At 38.2% G+C, this 27,835-nt stretch overlaps 5 protein-coding genes across 18 annotated transcripts in view; 2 read left to right on the plus strand and 3 right to left on the minus strand.

Moving 5' to 3' along the window:
• Positions 1–3,916, minus strand: part of tbc1d4 (TBC1 domain family member 4) — a 37,700-nt gene extending 33,784 nt beyond the window's left edge. For 3 of the 4 annotated variants that reach the window (XM_023336491.1, XM_023336490.1, XM_023336489.1), the window contains exon 1: positions 1,707–3,915. In XM_023336491.1, the coding sequence (XP_023192259.1) occupies positions 1,707–2,096 (390 nt within the window). In that variant the 5' untranslated portion in view covers positions 2,097–3,915. Of the gene's footprint in view, positions 1–1,706 lie in introns of all 4 variants that reach the window. The other variant, XM_023336488.1, reaches the window with a different exon arrangement.
• Positions 3,917–5,091: 1,175 nt separating this feature from the next.
• On the minus strand, positions 5,092–9,903 carry LOC111609200. Its single transcript, XM_023336242.1, has 3 exons — positions 9,652–9,903; positions 7,735–7,877; positions 5,092–7,646 (listed from the first exon to the last, which is right to left on the minus strand). Exons 1-3 carry the CDS (start codon positions 9,821–9,823, stop codon positions 6,480–6,482), a joined length of 1,482 nt encoding a protein of 493 aa, XP_023192010.1. The 5' UTR covers positions 9,824–9,903; the 3' UTR covers positions 5,092–6,479.
• Positions 9,904–10,755: 852 nt separating this feature from the next.
• commd6 (COMM domain containing 6) lies at positions 10,756–13,933 on the minus strand. Its single transcript, XM_005798022.3, has 7 exons — positions 13,781–13,933; positions 12,784–12,842; positions 12,411–12,476; positions 12,236–12,312; positions 11,926–12,094; positions 11,114–11,266; positions 10,756–11,019 (listed from the first exon to the last, which is right to left on the minus strand). The coding sequence occupies exons 1-7, from the start codon at positions 13,803–13,805 to the stop codon at positions 10,969–10,971; spliced, it is 600 nt and encodes a 199-aa protein (XP_005798079.1). The 5' UTR covers positions 13,806–13,933; the 3' UTR covers positions 10,756–10,968.
• Positions 13,934–15,092: 1,159 nt separating this feature from the next.
• Positions 15,093–19,274, plus strand: uchl3 (ubiquitin C-terminal hydrolase L3). The gene is made up of 9 exons (XM_005798023.2): positions 15,093–15,229; positions 15,421–15,432; positions 15,758–15,886; positions 16,040–16,196; positions 17,076–17,161; positions 17,281–17,328; positions 17,431–17,506; positions 18,450–18,508; positions 18,649–19,274. Exons 1-9 carry the CDS (start codon positions 15,188–15,190, stop codon positions 18,736–18,738), a joined length of 699 nt encoding a protein of 232 aa, XP_005798080.1. The 5' UTR covers positions 15,093–15,187; the 3' UTR covers positions 18,739–19,274.
• Positions 19,275–20,551: 1,277 nt separating this feature from the next.
• The window catches only part of lmo7 (LIM domain 7), a 61,548-nt gene continuing 54,264 nt past the window's right edge, over positions 20,552–27,835 (plus strand). For 5 of the 11 annotated variants that reach the window (XM_023337263.1, XM_023337271.1, XM_023337267.1 and 2 more), the window contains exon 1: positions 20,554–21,224. In XM_023337263.1, the coding sequence (XP_023193031.1) occupies positions 21,153–21,224 (72 nt within the window). In that variant the 5' untranslated portion in view covers positions 20,554–21,152. Of the gene's footprint in view, positions 21,225–27,835 lie in introns of all 11 variants that reach the window. The other 6 variants (XM_023337266.1, XM_023337268.1, XM_023337264.1 and 3 more) reach the window with 3 other exon arrangements.

The following is a 27,835-nucleotide window of genomic DNA, read 5'->3' on the forward strand; positions in this document are numbered from 1 at the left end:
AAAAAAACAGCTGACCTACAAGTCATCATCACATGAAGTCATCCCAAAATGAGAAGTGAGAGTTGTAATGTCTGAAAGGCTTGCGTCTAACAAAACAGCTTTACATGCATCACCATGCCCACACTTTTCTCGGACGCATGTATTTTATTGCTCGATTAATATCAATTATTGATATAATGCTTCCCAGTTACTATCAATTGACATCAATAACCCAGTAGGAGTTGGAAAACTATGCATCTCAGGACTGTGGAGGGTTACAGTGAGGATTTGTCAGCAAAAACAAGTAGAAAGTTCATTAGGTTGGAATCTGATTTGTGGCAAAAAAAAAAATACAAATAATTTTTAAAAAAATGAAGTATCTATTGCTATCTAAAAGCACCTATGAAATGTATGGGGAATAACAAAATACAGCAAGAATTGTTTGTGTAAAAAGGCAATCCAGGCAAATTCTTTAAAGAACTTTGTGTATGCACATATGTTATTTTATTTGGACTTTAAGGAGATTCCTAAACAAAAAAAGGACAGTGAATGGATTAACTGCCAAATATTATTCCCTCCAACCAGTGGCCTAAATACTTAATAGTAAGATAAACATGTTTGGACTAAAGGCTAAAATAATACTGTGTTTGTGAGAGATTAAAAGGCAAAGTCTGTCACCCCATGGTAATCCCAACTTCCTTGTCTTATGTTTGGAAAATTATGAATCATGATAGATTTTTTTTCAGATAATAGCTACTGTAACAATTGACATATTTCTTTTGGAAACACAAACTACACTTTGTGCACTTTATCTTGTGATATCTACCGTACATCTACTCATCAGTCTACAGCCTGTACAACACTTTAGACTATCATGTGCTGCTTCCATCCACCAGTAAAGTACAACATTTGATCATAATTACAGTTATTTATCAGTATTTACCTGTAAAAACTAACACTTTTTTCCAAACATTGATATAATTATAATTTTCATCTGTACTTTTCAGAATTTCTGGAGACTTTTTTTTGTAGTTTGATGAAGATTATGTTTCTGAAGGAGACCCATGGGAAAAATGTAACTACAGGCAGACCTGGCCCAAGGCAAACAAAGCCACTACTTAGCCCCTTCCTCCACAAACCATTGGGAAGCCTTCCATAAAAATCTACATTTTAACACAAATCTAAAATGTCTTTGAGAATAAGGATTACATTGAATTTGATTTGGCATTTTAGCATAGATACAATAAAATATTACAATTAGTTAGAAATGTAAACGTTTGTGGTACTAACATAATTACAATCTGATGCTATGACTATAAACTTTTCTTTGTGATTGACCTCAGCTTGATCACAAATATATCTTATCAAATAATAACCAATTATCTGTGGCTGTTTTTAAGCTCAGTCAATTAAACATGTGGAATATCACCTCCCAGATTTCACCAGTTGTCTTGAACGCTACTAGCGGTACTAGCGGTGGTAATTCAACCGCCAACCCTGATTACAATAATTAACTAACTCATTAGCACACATTGATTACATATTTATGTATTACTGGAACACAACATTGACTCATGTCTAAATTAGTTATGCATATTAACATTAAAATCGGGTCTATTTAACTACCAAAGGATGAAAATGGGGGTTGCATGTGGAGTGGCTCGCCCAGGGCGTCATTCGTGCAAGGCTCGCCACTGGCTTGTGTGCCTAAACTTCAGCACGCCTACCTGGTTCGGGTCGCAGGCCTTGAAGACGTGACAGGACATCTCGGACTCCGGGTTGTCCGGCTGGCCCCGCAGCAGGTAGGAAAAACAAGTGAGGTCATTGCTGTTGTGGATGAAGCGCGAGATCAGCTGGGCTTTGTGCTCGAAGATGAAGACCGACGAGTTGCTGCTGTTGGAGGGGACGCAGCGGACGAAGGGGGTGTTGAGCAGCAGCTGAACTTCTCTGGGCTGCATGACGGGGCCGCAGTCGCCCCTCTCGCTCCTCCTGCGGATCTCGGCCACCAGCCACGGCAGCATGGGCAGAGTGGTGCGCCTGTCCAGCGAGCACCAGCCGACGTAAGTCAGGGCGAAGCGCTTGTCCGTCCTGCTCTCCTTCTCCTCCTGGATCTCCATGTCGACCCAGCAGACTCTTCCGTGCAAAACTAGCGAGACAGCGAGGGGTAACTAAAAACACTTTCCAAAATATCCCCGTTGGACCATTCCCCGAAACCCCAATCCAAACGACGCTGGGTTTACTTTGTAGCAATTTCCATGTCCACAGCCACACTCTAAGCCCTTGCAGCAACAACGGGGCTCTGCTACATGCACAACATGTGCTCGATCAGCTGCAATTCTCCATGTTATCCAAATGTCAAAAGTGTATCCGATGCACTGTTTTTCTTTTTCTTTTTTTTCTCTTCAAGGGATTTAAAGTAATCGCATACGTGCAGTCTGATTCACTGCTCCACTCCTCTGTTGGGATAAACAGCTAAAAGTTTTCTGCACTGTGTGCTGCACTTCGTTCAAGATTGCCTGCTAAAACGTGGCTTTGGATGGTTCCTGTGTAAACACAAGGCGTTTGGTAGAACTTGATTTTCTGACGCGCTGAACGTCCCTCCAGGGTGCACAGATCGCGGCGCACTTACACCATCTAGATCCTGAAATCCTACAGCGCGTGGACTTGTGAGGTTGTATCAGTTCCGTGCATACGATCAATATATTGATGCTGGTAAATCGTCTTCAAGAACAGTCCCTTGATTGTGATCCTTTCTTCCCAAACGCCTTGGAGGCGGAGCGGCTGTGAAGCACCTCCCAGCCATCCCATGTGCTGGGGAAGCGGGTGGGTGTATGGCAGGCCGTTGTAACATATATTCAAAAGAACACCAAACTAACTTTTTTTTAAGGTCAAATTAGGGCCACACTAAGAAAATGTAAAAAATAATAAAGTCGTCATATTACAAGAATGATGTTGTATGAGAATAGTCGTAGCTGGTTTATTTTTTGTAAAGTTATGACTTTTTGCATTATTTAATTTTTAATCTCACAGTATTGTGGCTTTATTCTCATGATATTGACTTTAATATTGTGACAAAATATAACTTTATTCTCATATTATTTCAACTTTATTCTTGTACAACTTAATTCTCGTAACACAGAGTTTAGTCTGGTCATTTTATTTTTTATTAGTATGGCCCTAACACCCTGTTGTACAATGCCCTCCATATTTGCCAGGTTGTTCTATTTGAGGTTTTATTTGGTCCTCCAGGTTTCACTTTGGAAATGAACAGTCAGCTCTTTAGATGCTCTTGGAGTTCATTCTTTTTTGTCTCTGTGCACCACCCAGGTTTGTTTACCAGCTCCAGGTCCCGACCAGAACCCCTCAGTGTAAATTACCTTGAGGAATAATGAGATTTGGTTATATAAAAAACAACAGGCTTTAGTGCCGAAAAATGATCAGTGATCCGGAACAGATACAGAGTGACATCCACCATCCAGCACTGGGCGTCACTTAGCACACCTTAGGGATGCAATCAAGTGAGGCAAAGATTGCAGTGCGAGTTTAGCTTTTATAATTCTCTGCAATCGGTACTCTCCCTAAAGTCTAGTCTAATCAGTTTCAGTCTGTTTACGTATGACTGGCGGCAGTCACACATTATGCGTGTGCGTGTAAGCGGGTAAGAGAGATAATAAAAAACAGAATCCATAACAATGCCCAGATGTTTGTATGCTGGATGAATGTCACTCCTGATTTGCCAGCCCTTCCCTTGACATCTGCACCGGTTCCACCTTGCTGGTCCATCATGCTGTCCAGCTAGACGAAAGACTGTGCCTCCTCCATAGGTTGTTATTAGAGTGATCTTAAGCATTTTGGTCTTCTCCTTGTGGTCGATGAGTATAACCTATTCTGATGTGGCAGCCAACACATTTGTATTGACTTTTTGTATTCTGAAATAAACTGCTTCTTGTTATCATTCCTTATACATGAAAATACTCTGAAAATGCTGTTTAGTTGCTTACGACAGGATGTCCTTAATGACATATCTATACAATATTTAAATGAAGTCTTAGATTTCAAAAATAAAATCATATAATACCAATAATTAATGTCATAATTCAACAGGCTTGTAGCCAAACGCTACAAAACACATAAACGAGAAAATTTACGTAATGTCTTGCTTTTTTAACATTTTAGAAAGTTGAAACTTTTTGGTGTTAAATTATAAAACACCTTGCCATAGTACCAAATGACAGGACAGAGCTCCGCCTTTTCTCCAACAAAACAGAAGCTGTTAAATGGAAAGTGTTTCCCATGGCAATATGAGGAATGTTTGCAGCCTCTGTGGCACAGCTCCTCTGGGCTCCTGTTGGTTGTAATTCCTGAGGATAGTTTTTAATGAAAGCCTTGTTTAAGGCCTATGAGTATTGAGTATGAGCTTGTAAACTATAGGTTTACTGTTTACAAGCTACCCCTGCTGAATCATTGTATTACATAGCTGCTTTACGTAGCAGGAAGTTCCCATCTGCCAGACTACATAATTCCTAGAACTCCACCTATCCCTTTGCCATATATAACCTCACCAGTCAGCTAGTAGGGCCCTGCACACTAGACACCCCCCACACAGAGCTCTCCTATGTATCTTAGCTATCACTTATCAAGCACCCAAACAACTAAAAATCTTGGCTTGCATTTTATTGACGTCTAGAAGAAATAATAAGGTTCCCTTTTTAGAATTTTAATACAAATTTAAAATACTAATTTATTAAAACAGAAGAGGCATTCTGCTCAAGTCTACACATTTCTGAGCTGGCAATAATATCCAGCACACACATTCACATATAAAATTAAACTTTTATCTGTAAAATAAAAAAAATACTGCCGACTACCTAGCTTTGAACAGTCAAAGCTAAACTAGAGCAAAGTTCAGAGAGGAACAGTTGCTTTACATCACTCAATTAAAAAATGATCAAGCGCTGTTTTAGCTGCATAGATTAGGGGCCCGAACTCAAACGCTGTCACTACTGAGCTTTGAATGTCCAATTGTTTGGGAGACCTTACTACTCTGATTAAATACGGCTCCAAAACCTAAATATGATTTAAAAACAGAACCCAACACTGAGCAATAGGTAAAATTATTTATTTATTTTTTTCAATTTCAGCTAAGACAACAAAAAGTTTAACTTCTCAAAGCAATGAATCCGAGATCAAATACAAATAAGATTTATATTTATGGAAGCAGTGCTCAATTAAGATGATCCACCGATAGAGGAATAGGCCTGCAACAGTTACAAAAAAAGAAAACAAAAGAATGTTAAAAATACTGTTTATTTACATACATGAAAAAAATGGGAAAATTCTACATTTTAATACAGTACCCAAGCTCCAAACCTACATTAATAAAGTCAAAGTAAAAAGACATTATGATTTTTATTGCTAAATTGTTCAGGCCTCAGTGGAACACAATATATCCTTCAAAATGTACAAATTACTTGTGTCTGCACACAATCCTGGCCAATAGAGCTGACTCTGATTCCTAAGTGAAGAGCAAATTGTCCAAGTTTGGCAAATATGGATGATCCAGCTGATAAAAACAGTGACTATGTTTGCTTTCAAGCAGAGTGAGGCATTTACTGTAAGAAACCCTGAAAAGAAAAACAGATGAAACTGTGCTTTGTTCATTAACAAGGTGCAGGATAAAACAGGCACAAGTTCTTAAAATATGAGCCTCAATCAGGAATAGACCTAACTAAACCTGGAATGGTGAGAAAGAGAGTAAAGGAGAAAACAAGGGAGAAAAATTATATTATTCTGTGATGTGAAGAGCAGCATGAGCAGGAGATCTGTTTCCACAACGACCAGCTGCTTAAGATGTCCCATCTCTATTGGCTGTGACCTGAGCACAGTGCAAGCCCCAAAGACTGAATGGTAAATGACGCATAATTATATAGCACTTTATCTAATCCAGAAGACCACAAAACACTTTACACAACATTCAGTCACTCACTGATGGTGGTGAGCTTCGTTGTAGCTGCAGAAAATGGCTGACACAAATGGAGAAGGGATTTGAACCTGCATCCTATCGGTTGCAACCAAACTCCTACCTCCTGACCCACTTTCGCCTCAGTACGAAGGAAAGAAAAAAAAAAAAAAAACTGTGACATAAATTAATATTTGTGGTTCCAGCTTGATTCAAATGTGAAAAAATTCAAAAATGTATGAATATGTTCACATCCACACCTGTCAAGTCTCCCGTTTTGGCCGAGAAACTGGCGTTTTTAATCGCCCTTTCCTGCCGTGCTCCCATATTATTATTTTCCCGTAAATAATAATACGCTGTTATGTCAGTCTACATAATTAGTCTCGGACGGCGACATTTCCCGTTTTCTCAAGCCCAAAACTTGACAGGTATGTTCACATCACTGTGATGCAGGGATCATTGAGATGTAACATACCTAAAGTACCCTTTGCCAAGTACCAGCTTGGAAAATCTACAAAGTGGAGGAGTTTCTGGGGTCAATCTAATTACATGGCATCACAGAGTTACATATATTGCAGAGGCCACAAGTGACTCTCATAATTTTATCAAGCGTTGACATCTTTGCCGCTTGATCCGTGAGTAAGAACTTGATAGGAAAGGTGCTCCGTAAAATTGGGTATTTTTGCATTAGGTTGCCCAGAGCTCGGTCCATATTTATTCTAACTGATAAAAGTTTTTTACCTTCTGTGATTTCCCCATGCGGCAGCTGTTTGACACCTTTTGTGATGACAGGAACTATCAACCTCGCACCACGTAGTGCAACAATATCTTCAATATTAAACCCTTTGTTTGCAAGAACAGCATCTCCTGGAGCAAGATTGTTCAGGTAGCCACAGCTCTCCGTTACCAGCCGATCGGACGTACGGCCAGCCCATCCTTTGGATATAAAATTAATGAAACCTTGTGGCGTTACTGAAATTAAATACTTCATTGTATTGTGACTTTTATAATGTGAACTGTTTATGGTTTTGGTTTCAAGGTATGAAGGTCCTTCAGTTAATACCTCAAAACAGTCCAGTATCGAAACACAATCAGGATATGTAGCTTTAAAAAGTTGGGGCATTGTACTTTTTATCTGATCTCTTTCTGGCCAAAATACAGTAGAAGGAACTAATTTGATATTTAAAAAGGTGATCACGTCAGAAAATGTTTTTGCAACTGTGCTGTAGTGAACTCTGAAAACATATGATAGGTATAGCATACTGACATTAAGTCTTAGCTTCATTAATGTCAATAAGCATTTGTGAAATGGCGATAAGGCCGAGTTTGGTTTCCGTAAACAAGGCATGATCAAATCCATGATGGTCATAAATGAGACAAATGTCGGTAAACCTGTGTAAACCTTTGTTTTTTCATCATTATCTTTAAACGATTCCTCAGAGAGGTCCATGATCTTTAGCTGATCAGTCAGCAGTTGTTTTTCTGAAGTCAACTTTTGAACTGCGGATGTCAAAGTGTCGACATCTGCACCGCTCAGGTCAGTCTGAGCTTCCACACCCGTTTCTTCTTCCTCTTCCCCAGGCAGATCTGCTTGACAAACCTCTTCGTTGTACAGGTCAACGTCTTCCCCATTGTCATCCGCTGTCCCACTGTTTGGTCCAGTCCCAGAAAGATCCAGCAGTGCAGTTGCAGCACTTATTATTTCAGTCTGAAATGCAACGCCAGCATTTAGACATTTTTATAACTTATGGCGACGATTTAAAATCAAACTTTTTTATTTGATGCATTTCCCGTACCTGATTAGATTTGGTGCGACTCTTCTTCGTAGGTTCCTCGCTGTAGCTTGCATCTCTTTTTATGACTCTCCTTTCAGCGGTTGGGGTATGCGCAAAAAGAGAGGGTACATAATCCGGAGACAGAGGGTTGTTGCTTTTTTGTCCTGGAAGTGATGGCAGGAATTAAGCATTTGTGGACACAATCAAAAGTATCGTCCAATTTACTCATTCAGTTAAAATACCACTAATCAGGATTGTCAGGACACCAAAATTGGAATCTACTAGATTCCAATTTTTCCTATGTTGTGTCGAACCGGGTTTCCTTGCAAAGACATGTTTACTCACTAGTTGTTGTTCTACACATTTACGATGATGTATTAAGTCCGGGGTGCATTTAAGCAAATCTATACACTGAATTATCCATACTGAGCAAACTCTAAAATGCTTACGTTTTTAAACATCTCAGCAAGGGTTTTTTTTTTTGGATTGCCATAAAATAAGATTCTTGGCTATTTCTTGGAGTTTTAGTAAATTATACAGTAAAAACACCACAGTTTTATGTGAGTCGCTAAGTTAAATCATGTAAATACTAAAAAATGAAATCATTGCTTAAACGTTTAACAAGGTCTTTCTCTTAACCCCAATTGGAGGAAAAATCAACAGTTTGGGGAAGTTACATTGCAAAGTTTGGGAGTGTGTTACTTTACAACTTACAATTGTTTTTTCTTAGTATTTTTTTTTTCTAAAATTCTTGGTTTTTCTCTGTCTACATTTCTTTGAGCTGTCAGATGAAAGAGAGTTATACTCCTGTCATACTACTCCCGTATCTGTGTTTCAATTTAATGGCACAGAAAGATAAAGTGCTATAAGAAAGTAAAGCCCCTGCATCACATTCCCACATATTTGTCTCTGCAGCATACACAATTTGATAACTAAATGCATCGTGCTCCCATTATTTTATTGAACATGTTTTATTGTCTGCTGTAAGTGTGTCACTGACATATTTAGCATCACCAAAGAGTTAGTGCTAAACAAAGTCAATTCATGTAACAGCGATGACTAAATATTACCTAATCTTGTGCTATATTATGCTGTCTGACAGCTGAGTCCCTCAACTTGGGTTGGTGAATGCTTCAAACTGAAAGTGAAATCTACATCTTGACCTACTTTTTGATTTGGCTGAGAAATTACTTATCTCTTTGGTGCATATATAGACTATTTTGATATAAAGACAAAATTGTCTTTATGCTTTGGCCATTTCTTGGAGGCAAGATATGGCCTCCATATCTAAAATATAAAAATATTTTAGATCAAATATAAAATTGATATAAAATAATCTGATCCCATAGCTCTGATCCCAACACAAATTGACTAATGTTAATGAAGGTAGATCAAAAGACAAATAGGACTTTATTATCAAACTATTACATTGTTAATAATTAACTTGAATACTTAAGGATGCTGCAGCAGAAGTGTGTCATAATTAAAACAGGTGCTTTAGATGCTATTAATAAAAAACCTGCAGAAACTTTAGTATAATAATATTTTAAACATAACATTTTAAAATGTGTAACAGAAGATATTAGGTGTGAGTTTTGAACGTAAAACTGATCAATAATTCAAGAAGTACTGTACAATATTGTATTGACATTTGATGGCAAGAACATTTGTTAAAATATTCCTATAGATACCATAGTGAACACAGTGTACAACGTGAGGTTATCGGCCCTGAGCACAAAACGCGGTGCAGAGGCGCCATGGCGTGAGAGCAGTGCAGAGCTGCTGAGGAGGTAACTAGACGGTGGAACCAGACTCGACACAACACCCGTAACCCAGACGGTTAGTGAAAGCAACGTATAGATAAAATTATAAGTCAGCGAGTTAACTAAATCAATCCAGCAGTATAATAAAAATATACACGTAGACTGGTATATCTACCCGAGATGAAATGTTTACTGCATATTCTGGAGTAGTCGGTGGGATTCCAGTTTCGGCGGCACACTGCTTGCACCCATAAAGTCCTCCTCTCTGGGTCTTTAGGAAAGCGGTAAAATGACAAGTCTTTTCTGTCTGATCGATTACAGCAGCCGACAGCGACACAGCAAGCCATTTCGTCTTCCTAAGACTTGTTCTTTATCTTCCAGCGCGTGTTGTTAAACAACAGAAAAAGGTATCCAATGGATATCCAAAATGGCGACTTGGGTCACGTGACTTGTGGAGTGATGACGTCGACACTGAATACATTTGGACTTTTTTCGACTTTTAAAGACCTTTAAAAGTCTTATATGAAACAAAGTAGAGAAATCGAAAAGATGAAATCCCAATACGAAAGCTTCTAATTTATTTCTCCGCAAATTAGCTCTTTTGTTTGGCTTTGTTATTGGAATATTTAAAAAAAAGAAAAGTCCGTCTAAAATTGACAAACCTGCACGTTTCTGATTCAGATTTAATATGACGAGTCGTTATTTTCCGCCTGCTTTGTTAAAATGTTGTTTTTTTTTTACTTTTGTAATTTCTTACTCATTTTTATGAATCACAATATTTCACAAGTCCAAACATTAAATTAAACATTAAACATACCAACTTCCCCAATGCAGTGATTCAGGGCACTTCTCTGTTCTGAATGCTTGGGCACACAACAAATTATTTTAAAAACTACAAATATTAGGTTTTTAAAAATACTATGTGGTACCCACATTTAACAAGGACCACTAAATGTATATTTTTTAAAAGTAAATACATAATAAATGGAACAACCACTTTATTATTTGTAAAGTGCATAATGGGTTACACAGAGAATTTCAATGAAGGCATCAAAACTGACAGAAAAAGCATACATAAAATGACGTAACAGTCATTTAACTTTAATAGAAATACAAAAATTGATATTTATGGCCAGAGTGCACAAATAAAAATATATTAGTCATAAACCAGTCACATTATGGACACATAACAGATGTTGCAAAACTAAGCAAACCACTCAGTATTTTGCAGAAGAAGCAATAGGATAAATTACATAACCCTAAAAACTGCCTTTTTCAGCTGTTCTTATCTTAAAGGGCTTCAAATGCATCACGCAAGAGCTTATACAACCTGCAGAAAGACAAGCTGAGAGCTGACATTTACAGTAAGTCATGTCGACATTTTAAGACACCGGGCAAGAAAAAGAAAAGAAACAAAACAAAGATGTCAAGCTGTTCCTTCTTTCACTTTTATATAAACTGGTACTAACTGCACACTTTGGCTTTCTCGCCATCATACAGTCTCCATAATCGCTGCCATCTCCTTGAACTGCTTGTGAAAATTCTTAAGAGGCAAAAGCAAAAAAAGAAGAAAATCAGTGTCTGAATTATTCAGTTAGAATTAATATAGATCAAAGTCAATGTCGACTAACACCAACCTGGAACTGTGGAATGGTCATCTCGAAAGCCCTCTGGCAGATCTGTCCAGAGGGCTCGACGATCTTCAGCAGCAGAGACACGTATGGGGAGTTTAGAGACCGGCATGTGTCTGAACTCACCGCCATCCCCAGCTTCCACTGCATGTCCACAAGCTACAGCGTACACACAAATTAAATCTATACTGATTATCAGGACACATTTGGATACGTATTCATACCCTTTTAAGCTTAAGCTTGATCTCAAATTGTCACATTAAACCACAAAGTTCTGTTTGTTTTATTTGGGGTTTTACATGACAGACAAAGAAGTGCGTGATTCTGAAAATGGAAGAAGTGATACATGGTTGTTCAACTTCACTGACATGCCAGGCAAGGTCTGGAATAATCAGAGTAGCAGCCAAGAGACCCTTGCTATACATGAGGGAGCTGCAAAGATCTCCAGCTTGGGTGGAACAATTTGTGGATACAACTGTTAGATACACACTCACAAATGTGGTGTTTATGAAAGAGAGAAGAAAAATGTTTTTTTTTTTGACAAAACGTGAGAAGAACCAAAGGTAGTTTTACAAAATATTACCTCAAACATCCATCTCTGTGTAATTAATCTATATGTTTGATTTATTATACAGTTCCTAAAACAAATGGGCTGTGCAATAATATTCTAAATTACTGAATGGGTCTGTGATTTGAAATGCATCGTTTATACATATTTAGTACATAGAATCACAATAAGAAAGACTGGAGTTTGTTTTTGGACTGTGACCAAATGTAAGCAGTTCTTTAGATGGAAATGCTCTTAAGTTTGTGCGTACCTGACCGATGCTCAGCATGGACTGTACTTCCTGCTGAGCACGGACCGAGGCACCATGTTCACTCCACAACGTGTGCAAGATCTGAAGAGAAGCTTTGGACCATTTGCTGCTGCCTTCCTCCAGTTTGGACACAAGTTCGTCTGCAGAGAAGTTGTTCTTTCCAGCTGACCTGGAGATATAAACACCTGGTGTTTCATCTGATAGCAGACTGATGTGCTCCTCTGTGTATGATTTGACATTTTGATTTGCTAAATAAAGACAAAATTAGCACTCTGCATCCAGTGAGGGAAAAAAACATGAATAATACTACCTGAATGTCAACAGAAGAAATCTGGTAATACTCTGGACAGCTTCATGATCAATTGTTACCCCGGCCCTCTGAAGGCTCTGTACAGATGATAAACATTTAAAGAAAATCAAGAAACAACTGGGGAAGACAGTTTAAAGGTTGTTTGGGGAAAAAAAAGAAAGAAATCTTGACTCACAAGATCAATTTCAGCTGAATCTACTCCACTGGTTTGGCCTTGAAGATATGTCAGAATGTGCTGAGACTGTGAAGATTAAAAGATTTGCAGTTTAACCGTTCCAAAACCACATCCTGAGTGGTTTGTGCAGAAGGCGGCTGACATAAAAAAAAATCAATATTACTCAACTCTGTTTACATCCTACTGTTATCAAGGCAGACACATTATGCAGCAAATTATACCAGACATGTTAGAGTCTCCTCGCTTTTACTCGCCGCATTTGACAAGTTGCATGTGTGCCAGTAGATGTCAACGATACGATGAAGAAATTACAAGTGTGCCATTTCCCTTCACACCCAGAAATTAACTTAATAAGATGTTTCATATTACTTACTGTTTCAGTTAACACATATGGAGGCAAGCTGCAGATTTTGTCTACAGCTCTGCTGATGCCTGAAATTACAAAAGAACAGTTCCACATAAGGACAACTGCATTAATTATGACATAACTTACCATCTTTTCCCATTGCTTCAAGTGTCAGAAATTCTTGCAATCTTCTAAATTGATCACTTTTTAAATTTGGCTGCTTTTTATTTTGTCTTGTTCTTAACCATGACTGCATGTTGTACAAATTGTACTTCAAATGAGCAGAGGATATGAACAAAAGTCCACAAAAAGAACAAATCAGAACTAATGTATCAAGAAGCACTCGAACATACTGCCACCATGAGCAGCACGATTCGAGAGAACTTTCATTGCATTTCAAATTGGGTCATCTTGTTTATTTTTCATAGATGGTTCTTATCAAATTGAAACAAATTGTGTTTTAGTAACAACCTGCTACTAAAAAAGTGCCTAAAGATCCAGTTTATAGCAGGACTTGATGCAATCTGGTGGCTTCCTTAGAAGTAACACTTACCCACTTAACATCATAAGCCAAATTGAATTTGACTGCACTGCAACAGAATCTGTCTATATGACTGGCTTATAATGGATAAATTTATTTATACATTATTGGGTACGTTTTTTAACTTTTTGTCTTGTAAAGTACTTTGACAAGACATTTGTTGTTGACAGGCGCTATATTGACATAATGCAAAAGAATGAAACAAGGAAAAGCTTAGAGTAAATAACATAAACTGTGTCTGTTTTCTGTCTTGTAAATAAATGGAAGTGTTCTAGTGTATCTACAGTATATCCCCATTGTTTTGTATCGATGCATGGCTGAAATCAAAGTTGAGATCCAAGTGAGTGTTTCTATTCAGTCGGGAAAAAATAGCTTCTGTCATTTTATTCTGAAACATTACAACGGAGATCCTACAAGTCTGTCACTGTTTCTATTTATCTCAGTAGTAAAGTTCTGGCCCTTTTAGAGCCGTTCAGAACTCACCGTGTGATTCCTCTGCCGCTGGCATCGTTGTTTCACAGTAAAATACACTGTTTAAATTAAGAAGCTTTTTAAAGTCTAAACCTTTCTGTTTGTTTTCAATGAGGTACTGAAAACATAGCAAAATGCACACTGCTGCTTCCCTAATGATTCTTCTTGTATGTTTAACTACATTAAAAACTGCACAGCGCCATCTGCTGCACGGGAGTATTACGACACAGGAAAATCCGCAATACTTCACTGAAAATGTTATTACTCTGTTTCTCGACGAAAACAAATATAAACTTTTGGTTTCACTTCAACCATGGGGCTGCCCAGCAAATTAGAATATAATTGAAAGGCTATTTAACTACTCAATTCAAAAAGTGAAACTCAGACAGTTTTCTGTTAATTCTTTTTATTACGACTTACAGCTATTGAAAATAAAATATTCAATTTATCAGAGAATTACATAAGACTAACAAAAAAAGGTTTAGAATACAAAAAATGTCATAGATCCACAGATCTGGGATGGGGGCCTGGTACAGCTGCTCAACAAGCAGCCATTGAAAAACAAGGCTTAGTGCTAAAGAAAGACTTCAGGGAACCAAGAAGCAAATCTCACTCAAGAATTTGTGGAGATTGTGTCTGAAGTCAGCCCTTCAAGAGACGGCAGATATTGACATAACCTGCATGTTTCCTGCAACTGTCTCATTCAACAAGAAGCTCTGACTGGCCAACAAACTCTTCTGACATAAGCATTATATAAAACGTATAGAGTTTTGAGCAGAGGAAGAAGAGAGACACAAGACACAACAATGCAGACGGGCTGAAGGCCGCGATTGGTTTTTAAAGCTTTAAAGCTGCCACTTTCAATATGGCGGCAGCGTTGACGTACGATGCTGCCTCTACTACGCAAAGCTTCTACACGACACTTGAGCTAATCCTTAGCGCCCCCGTCTGGTAGCGAATGGGTATGAGCCACACACGAAAATACATCCAATAAACTATCTATTTTTTTTTTCATGAACAATGTTAAAAACAATCGTGACTAATTAACTTGAATAATTTATGAAAAGTAAGGCATAAAACCGAGGCATCTCTACAAACGAGCAACGCCCAAATTCTGGAATGATCCACCGTAAGGCTCAGAAAGGGGGTGTTAAACAAAAATATCTTTAATTTTACTGGAATAGTAGCCATTAAATGTCAATAGAAATCCAACTATATTAATATACAGATCATAAAATTCGGAATCTTCTTAAATAACGTGTTTGTTGTGAGCTAAAACAATCGAACCACCCCGGTGACTCGCCTCCGGGTCAATGTGCACGGATTAGACACGGAAGCGACTCGCAGCTGTCAAACAGGTCTTTCTAAATCAGACTCAGCTCGCAGTTAGCAGCAGCATATCATCAAACTACACCTAAAATGGACTCTCCACGCTGGCTGCCTCTGGAGTCTAATCCAGAAGTATGTACCCCATCGGGTATTTTCACAGTTACAAGGTTTTATTCAAGCCATTCATTCTAAAGCGTGTGAGCACTAGCTACTGTGCTGGCTAGCTGTAAGAACAAAAGCTGAGACCGGTGTAGGGGCTCTGCTAATAAATCATATTTATTCACCAATTTCTCTTTCTCTCTTTTATTATTTTTTTTTTGCAGGTCATGACCAAGGTAAGCTCTTTTTGGTTCTATTTAACGGTAGTGCTTAAAATAAAAGAGTTGCAAATAGTGTTCAAATGTGCAAGGCCCACGCCACAATGATGCTACATTTACAGTATTGTTGTCATAAAACAATTTTTTTTAAATCGCTGGTAATGCGGTTCAAAAAATACAGCAGTGGATGTCCAAACTTAGGAAAACATGTTTAAATAAATTTACTGTAAAAAGCATTTCTGGTTCCACAACCTTAATATATGTCTACAAGCCCAGGGGTTTTGTATTTTCAACCAGATTATGTAAGTGTATCTTATTGTGCATGCTAATTTACTCTATCTAGTTTGTCAGCTGTTTGGGCATGAAGCCATCTTGGCAGTTTGGGGACGTTTACGGGTTGGATCCAGAGCTTCTGAACTTGGTACCAAGACCAGTGTGTGCAGTGCTGCTCCTCTTCCCTGTAACAGAGAAGGTATGACATATTTATCCAGTTAGCAAACACATAGACGCTCTTGATTTTTAGGTGTCTATAGTTTATGTGCCATTAATGAATGTTGACCAGAAATATTGATGATCGTTTATATATTTCTTGTCTCTCTGCTGCTTTTTTTTTTCTTGTGTCCAGTATGAGGCGTTTAAGCAAGAAGAGGAGGAGAGACTGAAAGGCCAGGGGCACGGAGTCTCCCCTGACGTATACTTTATCAAGCAAACTATTGGGAACGCCTGTGGAACGATCGGATTAATTCACGCAGTGGCTAACAACCAGGCACACCTGCAGTTTGGTGAGTTTTAACTACATGTGAATCACATTGGAGTGAAAAGTAGAACTGAACAAAAAGCAAGCAATTCACCTGGATCTGCTCACATTTTGTTGCACTACAACGGCAAACCTTAGTGTATTTAGCTGAGAGTTTAGATGAACATGAAGTGGTGCATAGCTGCAAGGTGAAAGAAACCTTTGTGGTTTAACAACAAGATTTGCACAATAATAAACATTCTGTAAAAATATGTAATGGTAATAGTAAGCATTTCAGTATTTAACACCATTTGTGTGAATATAAAAATGTTCCATTGAAAAAAAAAAGAATATTTCCATTGTATGGTAGTCAGAAATAAGACAGTTAAACTGACAGCTGATTCAATACAGAAAACTGAACATTAAAAACAGTTTTGCCTAATCTTCATGTTGCCCTGATTAAATCAAACAATAAGAGAAAATTATAAAAGAAATGTCATTATCTGCTTTATTTTTTCCTTCGCTCCATGTGTCCTGTCTTTCTTCCTTGTGTACTTATGGGCTTCCATTCTTCATACAAAGATACATACTTGGATCTTTTGTCATCCCTTCTTTGTGCCCACTATTTGTTCAATTCCTGTCCTTTCCTCCTACCATCCTTACCTCCTCCTGTTTCCTCTCCTCCTTTCTTAGTGTTTCTATTTTTTATTTTTTTGGTCATTGTCTTTAGTATTTTCTCTCTCTTGCTTTTATTAATTTAACTTAAAGATTGAGAACTTCGGAAAGTTGCATCTGTAAAAATCTGGAATTTTTCCATAAATGTTTAGGAACCCTGACCATAGTAATAAGCGGTATAGTTTAAATCTAATCTTGTATTTAAAAGTGAGTAAACCTGTTCTGTTTCTATTTTGCTCCTTCTTCACAGAGGCCGACTCTCCCCTTAAGAAGTTCCTTGAACAAACGGCAAAAATGACCCCACAGGAAAGGGCCACGTTTCTGGAAAAAGACGAGGTAGGACGAAGCTGAAGAGAGCATGGATGGACATTCATTTTGGAAACAAACCTGAAGGGACTGTAAAGGAGAAAAGTCAAATGACTGAAGTAGTTTTTTTGTTCAATTGTTTCCTCCAGAGCATACGTGTCACACATGAATCTAGCGCACAGGAGGGACAAACTGAGGTTTGGAGTAACTTTAAGTTCATTTGTAACAGTAATTTGCACTGAATTTGACATGCATATACACAAATTAACCTCAACGAATTAATTTCTTGTCTGACATAGGCCCCGAGTTTAGATGAAAAAGTCAATCTGCATTTTGTAGCTTTTGTGAACATCGGAGGACAGTTATACGAACTAGGTGAGTTCACCCCCCAAACCCCTAAATGCAGCAGCATGTCATACATTTTCATTGCAGTTTGTCACACTACAGCGCCCTACACAGGTACTTGCATGTACAAACTTTACTGTAAGTTTATTGTAAGTTTGTATTAAACTTACAATAAGTTTAATACAAACTTACTGTAAGTTTGTATTAAAACTTACAATAAAGTCATGTTTCTTTCAAGCTTACAAAGTCTCTCGGTGAAATATTTAGAAAGGTCTGACTGTTAATTTGAGTTCATTTGTTTAGTTGGGCAAAAGAATCCTGTAAAATCATGGAGCCAAAGTTTGATACAGTAAAACTGATGCTTCAGTTCTTAACTTTTAAGTAGACCAGAGCCCCTAAGAGCTTTTATGCAATAATTCTTAACCTCCTTGTTCTGTAGGGAACAAATATGACGTTTCACAAACAGCCGATCAAAATGAGAAAGTAGGGCTGCACCGATAAATCGGCTCTGATTTTCCTTCATTTTGGGACATCGGTTGATCTCCCAAAACAATCTTCTTTATCTCTGAAAAGGATCTGAAAATCAGCCACTGTTCCTTTCTGTTATGTTGTGAGAGGGGGCTGCAGACAGACCTGCCCACCAGGTCACGTCTGCAGGTGCATGGTTAACAATAGTCACCATACTGTTTACAACTCAGCAACTTTGCTTCTATATTTAGTAGGCAAATAAAAATCTGTATCAGCCAAAATCGGAATTGGCAGATCAGAATTGCTAAAGATTGACGATCACCTACAAAACTGCAATTGGTTCACCTCTATAGCAAAGACAAGCATACGCGGTATTCAAGTAAGACTGGTGTTTACTGAAACAACTGAAGAAATAAGAAAATATCCACTTCCCGAAATGTATACACATATCTGCAGCCATGGTGATAATTAAAAGGTTTAAAGCAACAATTAATTTCATACATAGATGGAGGGAAGCCTTTTCCTATTGTCCATGGAAAAACTACAGAAGATACGCTCCTTGAGGTAAGATATTGCTAAACCCAATTACATATAAAGTTCACTTCTAGTTTTTATTATTACTTTTAGTTATTTATTTATAATGCTGGATAGTGAGAGTTTCCCTTAAATCTGTGGCAGTAAAAGGTTCTGCTTGTGTGTTCCAGGACGCTGTAGAAGTTTGTAAGGTTTTCATGGCTCGCGACCCTCAGGAAGTCCGTTTCACCATCATCGCTCTGTCCAAAGACTCGTTCTGAGAAAGCTCTCTTTTCTTTTGTGTTTTTTTTTTTTTCGACCCCAGAAAGCAAAGAAAACATTACTGCCAAACATTCTGAAGTGCTGAATATATTATAAAACACAGTTGTTGTTTTTTTCTCACAATGTTATAGCTAGCAAATCTTAAACTAAAAAAATACCAGGGATCAGAAATCTGCAACGCTGCCTTGGATTATAGTTTTGCTTAATCTGTTTGTTTGAGGCTCTTTCTTGGGTGAACATTTAACTGCACTTATTCACTGTTTATTTTATCGTGTTTGGGTTTATTTTTGACAATTACTTCAATCACATCATGGAGATGATCGGTGCAGACACATTTTAAAATGCTTTAATTTCATTCTCTCAAAACACTTAACGGATGATGATGTTTCTTGAATTAATGCGTTATGAACCTCTTTATCAAAGATGACTGACTGTAACAAAGATAACAAACATCTAGTCTGAACTTGCGGGTGAACGGTGCCTACATTTTTGTTTAATTATGAGTTTGTCAAATAAAGGGCAAATTTAATAAGCACTTTTTTGTGTGTCCTTAGTTCATCCATGGACTGTGTCTTTATTATTCTGTTTATCTTCAAGTTTACATATAGTTTCTACTAAAATTAGCTCCCACATTAAATTAGGTTTAATATAAAAACTCCAAAACTGTTGTGGTTGTAAAAAAAAAAAAAAAAAAAAAAAAACTGCAAGAGGCAGGTTTTATTTTTAGCTCTTATTACTATATACCCATAAAATGATTCAACCCTCTGAATAGATTTCTTCTAAGGAGCTTACATTTACAAATCAGGGTGTAGTCTCAGACATACCTGATGCTGCCAATCAAGATGCCTGTTTTAGAAATCTGGCTTAGTCGTGAGAATTATCTGAAAGGTTTAAGGGAAAATTATTGCATTGACAAAATGACACAAACGGACAACAAAGACTCTAAATGTTGATGATCCTAGAGATATTCAAAGTAGCCAAGCTTAAAGATAAAGGAACATTGACTACGCCTCCAGGATGTGGCATAACTGACAAAAGTCCAAGAGAAGTCTCTAATTGGCTCACTGTGGTATGAATTAGCATACAAGGTTATAAGATTATGTTCTGTGAATACATCAGTATCTGTAGAGGAGGAGGACGTACTGTCATATGGTCAGATGAGGTCAAAATAAAACCTGTTTTTATTACAGTCTTCTTTTGCCATGTTTGGAGGAAGGAGAATTAGTACAACCCCAAGAACACCATTCCAACCGTGAAGCATGGGAATGGCTCCATTATGCTCTGGATGGTGATTTTCTGCAAAGGGAACAGGGCTAGTGTTTTGCTTACCCAGTCTCCACACCTAGACCTATTAAAACGTTGTTGGATTGAGCTGAAACTCTGTGTTTCCCAGCAACAGCCCCGAATCCTGAAAGATCTGCAGAAGATCTGTATGGAGGAGTAAGCCAAAATTGTGTGCAAATCCGGTCAAGAACTACAGGAAACGTCTGACCTGTCTAATTGGGAGCAAAGGTTTCGCTACCACATTGTTTTCTATTGTATGAAATACTTACTTCATGCAAAAGAATGAACATTATTATTTTTATTCTGCCTCAGTTGAAGTGTACCTACGGTGAAAATGACAGACCTGTCCGTTCTTTGAAAGCGATGGATTAGTTTTCAGATCCTGTAATACTCAATTTCCTCCACTGAGTGGCGCTGTAAAAGCGCACGTCTCTTGGATCTCGATGGAGAGATCCGATGGCTGTCAGTTTTCCCAGGTGTTCAAACTTTTTTTTTTTTTTTTTTTTTCGTATTTTCTTCGAGGGCCATCAGTCTACAGCTTGTACAATTTTCTTTTCAACGATTTTTGCCCGAGAAGTCTATTTTCTCCTTCTTCCTCCTCGCTTGAGGAAGAGGAAACTTCCGCACCTCTGATCTTTTGCGTGTTTTGTGTCGAAGCCCCCCTCTGATGGTCTTTCTTGGGGTGAAATCGGGCTTTCGTGTTTACCTGGAAGCCGCAGGGGCACGGGTAGATACTCCCCGGACCTTGCCTCTCAGCTGCCCCCTCCCTGCTGCAGGTCTGCAGCTCTAAATGCCCTAAACTCTGTGAGCTGACGAAGTCGAGCTCAGGAAGACTTTGAGGACTCTTTTGATCGGCGCTTTGAAGAAAAGAAGCGAGCCACAGGTGTGTCGGATGAAAGGACAGGTAAAGCTGCTGCAGCGGCAGGGTGATGCAGACGGAATGTACTAACCTCCTGTTCCACCTTGCATCCACCCTGCTGCAAAAGAACAATAGGAAACTTTTTTTTTTTTTTTTTTTGCTGAACAAGAAGTGTGATCACGAGGTCACCTGTGTTTCTGGCTGTCCACGGGAAGAATTTTAAAGGCGATAGTTGTGATTGCATCTCATAACCTGGAGTGATAAGCCTAAATGATGGAGTGGCGTGAGCAGTCCTCCGTCAGCAGTGAGGAAGCATACTTGGAGGCGCAAAGATGGATCGAGGTAAGTCAAAGCCACCTGAGAACTGTTGTACTGAGGATGTTCTAACAGTAGACGCTTTTATGCTGCGATGTATTAGTGATACTATTCTGGAAAGCTCATTTGTTTCAGTAATTCTACTCAAAAAGTCAAAGTAATTTAAATTCATTATGATATATTTCATGCATTTACTGCTATTCTTTTTTTTTTTTTTGACGACTTAGGCTTATAGTTAATGACGGCCACAAAAGTCATTGCACAAGATCGTGTCCTTTAACACAGAAATTACATATTATTATGACATACAATTATGAAGAAAACCATTGGTTTAACATGAACTACTTGGCAGTGATGGTGAGCCCCAAAAGAAGAAGCTGCCTGTTAAGAGTCCTGTATCCAAACATGCTAATGGAAAATGCAGTGGAAGAAAAAAAGTGTGGTTTAAAAAAAAAAGAGGTGCAGCTGTGGAGTCAGGGCTTCAAGAGCCTCCATACACAAATGAAGAACTTTGGGATACAACTGTTGCATTTGTTGCGTTAAGTCACTGTGTAATCAGAGACAATAGTAGACGTGTCTTACCCTGGCTGGAGATTAAAAGGACTGGACTATTGTTCGACGGTCTAAAAGTCCTCTCAGATGAAAGTAAAGTATGCATTTCATGTGGAAGTCAAGGTTCTAGGGTGTGGAGGAGGAAGAGTGGAGAGGCAAAATACCTACGTTGCATGAGGTTAAGGGTGAAGCTTCCACTTTCAGTGATGGTTTGGACAGCCAGACAATCAGCAGTTGTTTGTCTACTGACAAGCTTTATGGCGATGATGAAGCTTCATCATCGCCATAAAGTGATGGCACTTTTCACCAGCCAGGCTTCCAAAACGACCAATATCTGCTTTAATGACAATGGTGACTGCTCCTTACTGGCCAACAAATTCTCCTGACCTAAATCCCATAGAAAATCTTTAGGGTGTTGTCACGAGGGACGATAAGTGACACCAGACCCAACAATGCAGAAGGCCTGATGGCTGTTATTAAAGCAGCCAGCAGGATTGCAGCGTGCATTTCACCTAACATGGGTTCACATTTAGCCAGAGGCACGCGTATGGTGGAAACTGGCTTCTTGTAAAGTGTTTCAGTGTCTTTTAGTCAGATTTAATGTTAAAAGTTCAGAAGTCTTAACATATATACAGGTTCATGCTGTTCCTTCTCAACAGGTGTACAATTTAACCAGTGAGATCTTGCTTCTGGAAAACAAAAGTACTTTCTCAGTGAACGGATGTCTTATCTTCTTAGAGAAAAGGTTACATTGTGTTGAACTCATTCCTCATTGCAGGCCTTGTCTTTCTTTAGATCTTGTCAAAACCTGCTCATCTGCTCCTCTGTTTTTAAGCTCCTGGGGCTTCAGGGTTACAGTTTCAAGCAGAAAAAGATACAGAAGCATTAAGAAAAAGTGCAGCTTGTCCCAGTCGCTGAGACGTTAACAAATAATTTGGTATATTCTTGGTCTGTTTTGATCTCACACCTTTTTCGTGTGAGAAATATTGATGGAAAAATTCTTAAAGCAGTTGCACATCATGCCATGCAAATTGTTTATGATCAATTCAGGAAATCGGCACTGTAGGATCACTGAAAATAACCGAAATAAAGAACGGCTAAGGTTTAGTAGTTTTCATGGTATTGGTTGATCAGTTGGATTATTTGATCCAGCAAAGCTTGCAGTCAATTTTTTCGCTAACATTCTCCTCTTAGCTTGTCAAGTGTGCTTTTGAAGTGGTTTGTAAGAGCCATGACTGTGGATGTTTATTGCAACTGGGCCTATTTTGTGAAACAGACAGAATGTGCTAGGGCAGCTGAGCAGCAGTGTGTAGTAGGTGGACGTTTTTCCTTATGATTAGGAAAAGACCATTCACTCCAACACTTTCTTTGGCTGAAAATGGTGTCTAAACCATACAAATGGTATGATAGAAAATTTTTTTCCTGTTTAAATCCTTGGAATACCTTAATAGTCAAAACACACTTCCCATTTCATGCAGTCAATACAATTTGACATATACCCTCTAAAATGCTAACAAATCTAAAATGTCACATTACATAAAGTTTCCACCCAACTTCTTGCCATACTCTTTCTTATCATCTAATTAGGGAGCCATTTTTCTTCCCCCCTCAATTTGCAAATTCTCCTCCCAGCATGGCGGCACCGAGAAGAAGCTGCTACATGACTGTAATTAAACAAATGTTGTTCTAATTTCATGAAGGGGTGAATCTGAATGCTTTCAATGTGACATCAGGGTCTCTCCCATTCACACACTGGCCCATTGTAGTGGCTTTGCCGGACTGGGGTGGGGGCCGCAGCGCTCAGCTGAAGGCCGCAGTACAAGAAGGTGAAGGTAAAGGCCATGGAGCTGCTGGATGAAAAGAATGTGAGAGAGGGCTGGCACAGTGGAAATAAAAGAGCAACAACAAACCATACTCTGGCACTAGAGGAGCTGTTTTCCCCCCTCAAAGAGAAAGTTTTTGTTGCTGTTGGATTGTGCCTCTGAATGATTAACAAGCTGCTTGGCTTCACAGAGCTTTAAACCGAGGCATGTGTGCACTGCGAGGTTGGTGGTGGTGTTAAAAAATGAGACTAAATGGTCCGGAGCCTGTCACATGGACACATTCCAGGATTTGCTGCCATGGCTGTGAACGTGGCCCCCTCAGAGGCAGTCGGCTGTCAGCGCAGGGCACGGGATCCTTCGACCACAGGGCTTGTTAGAATAATGGAAGCTCTTGTTAATTTAATAGAAAACTCTTCGAGTGTAACTGTTATGACGACCCTGAACAAGTGGTGGTGTTTGTGCAACTTATAGGTCAGAAGAGCAAGCATATGGCTGCTTGTAATGACAATTAGTGATAATAATGGTTTCCTTTCATTGGGATAGGTGCACTCTACTTCTGTTTGTTGATTATTTTTTCAGGGATTTTTTTCTTTTAGTACAAGCACTAAGATTGCCAAACTCCATTTTATGTTATACTTTGACCTGCTCATACCAATTTTATCTTAGTTAAATTTCTTTTTAAGAGCTGTAATTATCAGCATCCATGTGTTTTTTTCTTCTAGCTCTCTTTTAGTGAGAGGTTGTTTGTTTATATGCTGCGAGAATAAGAAATGATACTTGTAAAATAGAAAATTTATATTTTTAAATTTAATTATATATTTAGGAAGTTGTCTTTCTTTTTAAACTGGCGTTAGCATCTTATATTAGCTATTAGCAGGGCTAGCACAGCTAGCATTACATAATAAGCAGTCCCCATGTGTATTCCCCACAGAATATAGATCATTACTTTAACTCTTGAGATATCCTGGACAGACAGAGCTCCAAAGGATTAAATAAAGCAGTTTGCTATACCTCTTTATCAGCTTTCTTGCTAGCATCTAAAAGTCTTGCTCTCTCACACTCTATTGGAGCCTGAACCGCAGATATGATTTGTCTTGTTTTTGAAAATAAGATTTTTTTTTCTCAACAGTTTCTTAAATCTGCATTTAATCTGCATTGCATCCTCTGAAGGTATTATATCACTCCACTGATACTAAAACTAATGTTTGAGTCTTATTCATCTTGCATTATAGTGAAAGGTGTTGCGGACTGCACGACCTGCTAGCTGATAAGGTACACTTCTCTGATCATTAAAGAAGATTAGATTTTTGATTTTTTTTCCTATTAGTGGTCAGGACCAATCAAGATGAAAACTGGATTGTCCCAGACAACCACTGATTTCTCAGCAAATGTATAGAAAATGTAATCCATCTTAAAATCTAACATGCAAAAGAACACACGTGCAAATTTTTGACCAAATTTTCTGTTTTTGTGATGTAAATATTTTAAGATGTAAAACATTTTTAAATTCGTTTGAAGTGAAAGCAGGAGCACAATTCAGAACGTTGAAAATGCAAGAGACATGGTCCGGCATGTCGGTTTTATCAGTTTGTCAGAATACAATCAGATTGTTCACTACACTGATAAGAGTACTTTTCATTCAATTTCTACATTTAGCAGTGAGTTATTCTAATGCTTAGTACTTAAAATATATTAATATGTATATGTTTTTATATATAGGCACCCCAAGTTTTAATACATAGTTAGCTTTATGAAAATAAAATTAGAAAAAAAATCATACTGAGTACTGCAAGATCTTTAAAAAAATGTGGAAACTTATTTTATGAATATTAGAAAACCTTTATGCATGTTTAATAAACAATGTTGTGGAGCAGAACTGTTCTACTACAGAACCACACCCTACACTCTCATAAGTGTCATTAAAAATTATTTCATACCTTCACATTTTAAAATGTATCTCTAAAGTCTGAAATTGATTAGAAAAAAAAATATTTTCTACACATTAGTCTGATGCACTTGTTTTTGTCCTGCAGTCAGTGTCAAAGGAAATACTTCACAGATGAAGGGAAAATTGATTTCCCTCCGTCAGTGGATACATCTATTGTCTTCTGTTGTTCTCAGTGGGTGGGAACCCTGCAGTTGAGCTGGCTGAGAAAAAATATCTGATTTCCTATCTAAGGTAATGATCAAAACATTCCATGAGAAACAGTGACAATATAGAGTGGGCCTGCATAGCAATACATTATTAATAAAATACACTCAAATCAAAGAATATTAACCCAAAAAACAGTAGATAGTATTTTCAGAATTTACTAAAAATCTCATGGAATACGAATCCCTTCGCAGCTGTAAGAAACAGCAGATCTTCAGGCAGAATTTTAGTTTGTTTTACTCTCAAAAATGCTCAAGATAGTCAAGAATAGAGTAGGTTTTCAAGAGCAATACAAGCTGGTGGATCTAGAATTCTGAGTTGTATAAAGTTTCCTTCCTGTCCATATTATGCAGGAAACGAGAGACTTACTCAAGAACCAGCGTTCTGCTTCTTAATGTTACAAGGACTTATTTTTATTGGCTGCTATTCCTAGAATTGGGAAAACAAAGGTATTACCAGATTTAATGGCGTCCCACGCGAATCTTTCTGTCACTACCCATGAAAACTGAATGGAAAGGAAATTTACAGCTCCTAAGCAATGTTTCCTGGACATTTTCCCGAATAAATTACAAAATATGTTTTGAATGGCTCTGCATTTGGAACAGAGTAGTATCAATCAAAACAGTAAGATCTCCGAGTTGATCCATCTCGGTGGACGTTTTTTTTACTGTGTTTGAGGGAATTAAATTATTAATAACTTGGAGAGGAAACAACTCTTCCTCTCTGGAGCTGATGTTGCTGTATTGTTTACCACCATAGAAATTTTGAGTCTAGACTGGCCTTTTGTCACCCTGAATGTTCCCTTTTGACAGTTTTGACATGAAGTAATTAGTAATTGCATTCAGAATCATCAACGTGAAACCAAGCCCTTGCACAGGAAGCCACTCACTTTGGTGTTAAACAGTTGTAGCTCCATTGTAGCAGCGGTGATATTAATGGATTCCACAGCTGAATTTTTGTTTTCAATTCAAACCCCAAAGCATGTGGAAAAATGTTCCCTCTGTTGACCCATACTTCTATGCTCGAGACACAAAGAATGTCAGGAACAATTAGTGGTTGAGTGCTACATCAGTAACCAGATTGGCCTTGGTGTCCTGTGTGAATAAACATGGGCTCCTCAGACTCTTCATGCACTATCTGGCCCCCCGTTTGGTTTGCTGCTGTAATAATTACTGTTCCTTGCAGAAGTATTCATATGCCTTGAACTTTTCTCCATGTTGTCATGTTACAACAATGAACTATGCGTCAGTCTATTATGTAAAGTCCTTACAATCAAAACAAAATAGCTTATCATTGTAAAGTGGACGGAAAAGAAGGCGTGGTTTTCAAAATACCTTAGAAAGCAAGACTCAACCTTTTCCCTGCATTTACAACTGCAAGTCTTTTGGGGTGAGTGTATACCAGCGTTGCCTGTCTATGGAAGCAGGTTTTGGCCATAAATAATAAAGCAAAATAGCTCTAGCTCAGTCATATCATGATGGAGAGTTGACAGAGACTAACCAAGCCATTCCAACATATGGATGAGTTTCTGGTTGCTGACCTGGAACTTTTAGATGCAACTGGTCCAAAGCAGTTGAATGAAGTGGCTGGATTACTTACTTAGCCTGCATTCAAGTTCTAGATATTCCTGCTTATTCCTAATTATTCGATTCAAGTATTTTGAGCAGATCATCCTCTCAAAACCCATGAGGACTGGATTTTCGGACCCCCAACCAAAGAATCCAACTTCAGTCTCACCAAAGAGACAAATGCCTTCTTCCATCTAATCACTGTTTCCCATAAATGGTTTGTGTCACAATTCAAACTGAATTTCTCTAGGCTTTTTATCCAGCATATTTCAGAAGCTCATAACCAATTGTTTTCCTGTTGAGAAATTTGACCACCTGAGCAATGGTGGGTTTCTTTTACAGTTCCCCCAAAGCTACTATGTGTTTCTTGACAAAGGACGGACAGAGGGAAGAATTTTTTCTCTTCACTACTGCATAACACTTGGTATTGGTCTGGCACATTAAAACCAAATAAAATGCATTAAAGTCAGTTATTTGGAACATAATAAGATGTGGGAAAAGACAAAGGCATATAAAAACTTTTGCGAGGCACAATTGTTTTGC

Source organism: Xiphophorus maculatus, chromosome 7 (genome assembly GCF_002775205.1).
Source record: "Xiphophorus maculatus strain JP 163 A chromosome 7, X_maculatus-5.0-male, whole genome shotgun sequence".
Classification (NCBI taxonomy): domain Eukaryota; kingdom Metazoa; phylum Chordata; class Actinopteri; order Cyprinodontiformes; family Poeciliidae; genus Xiphophorus; species Xiphophorus maculatus.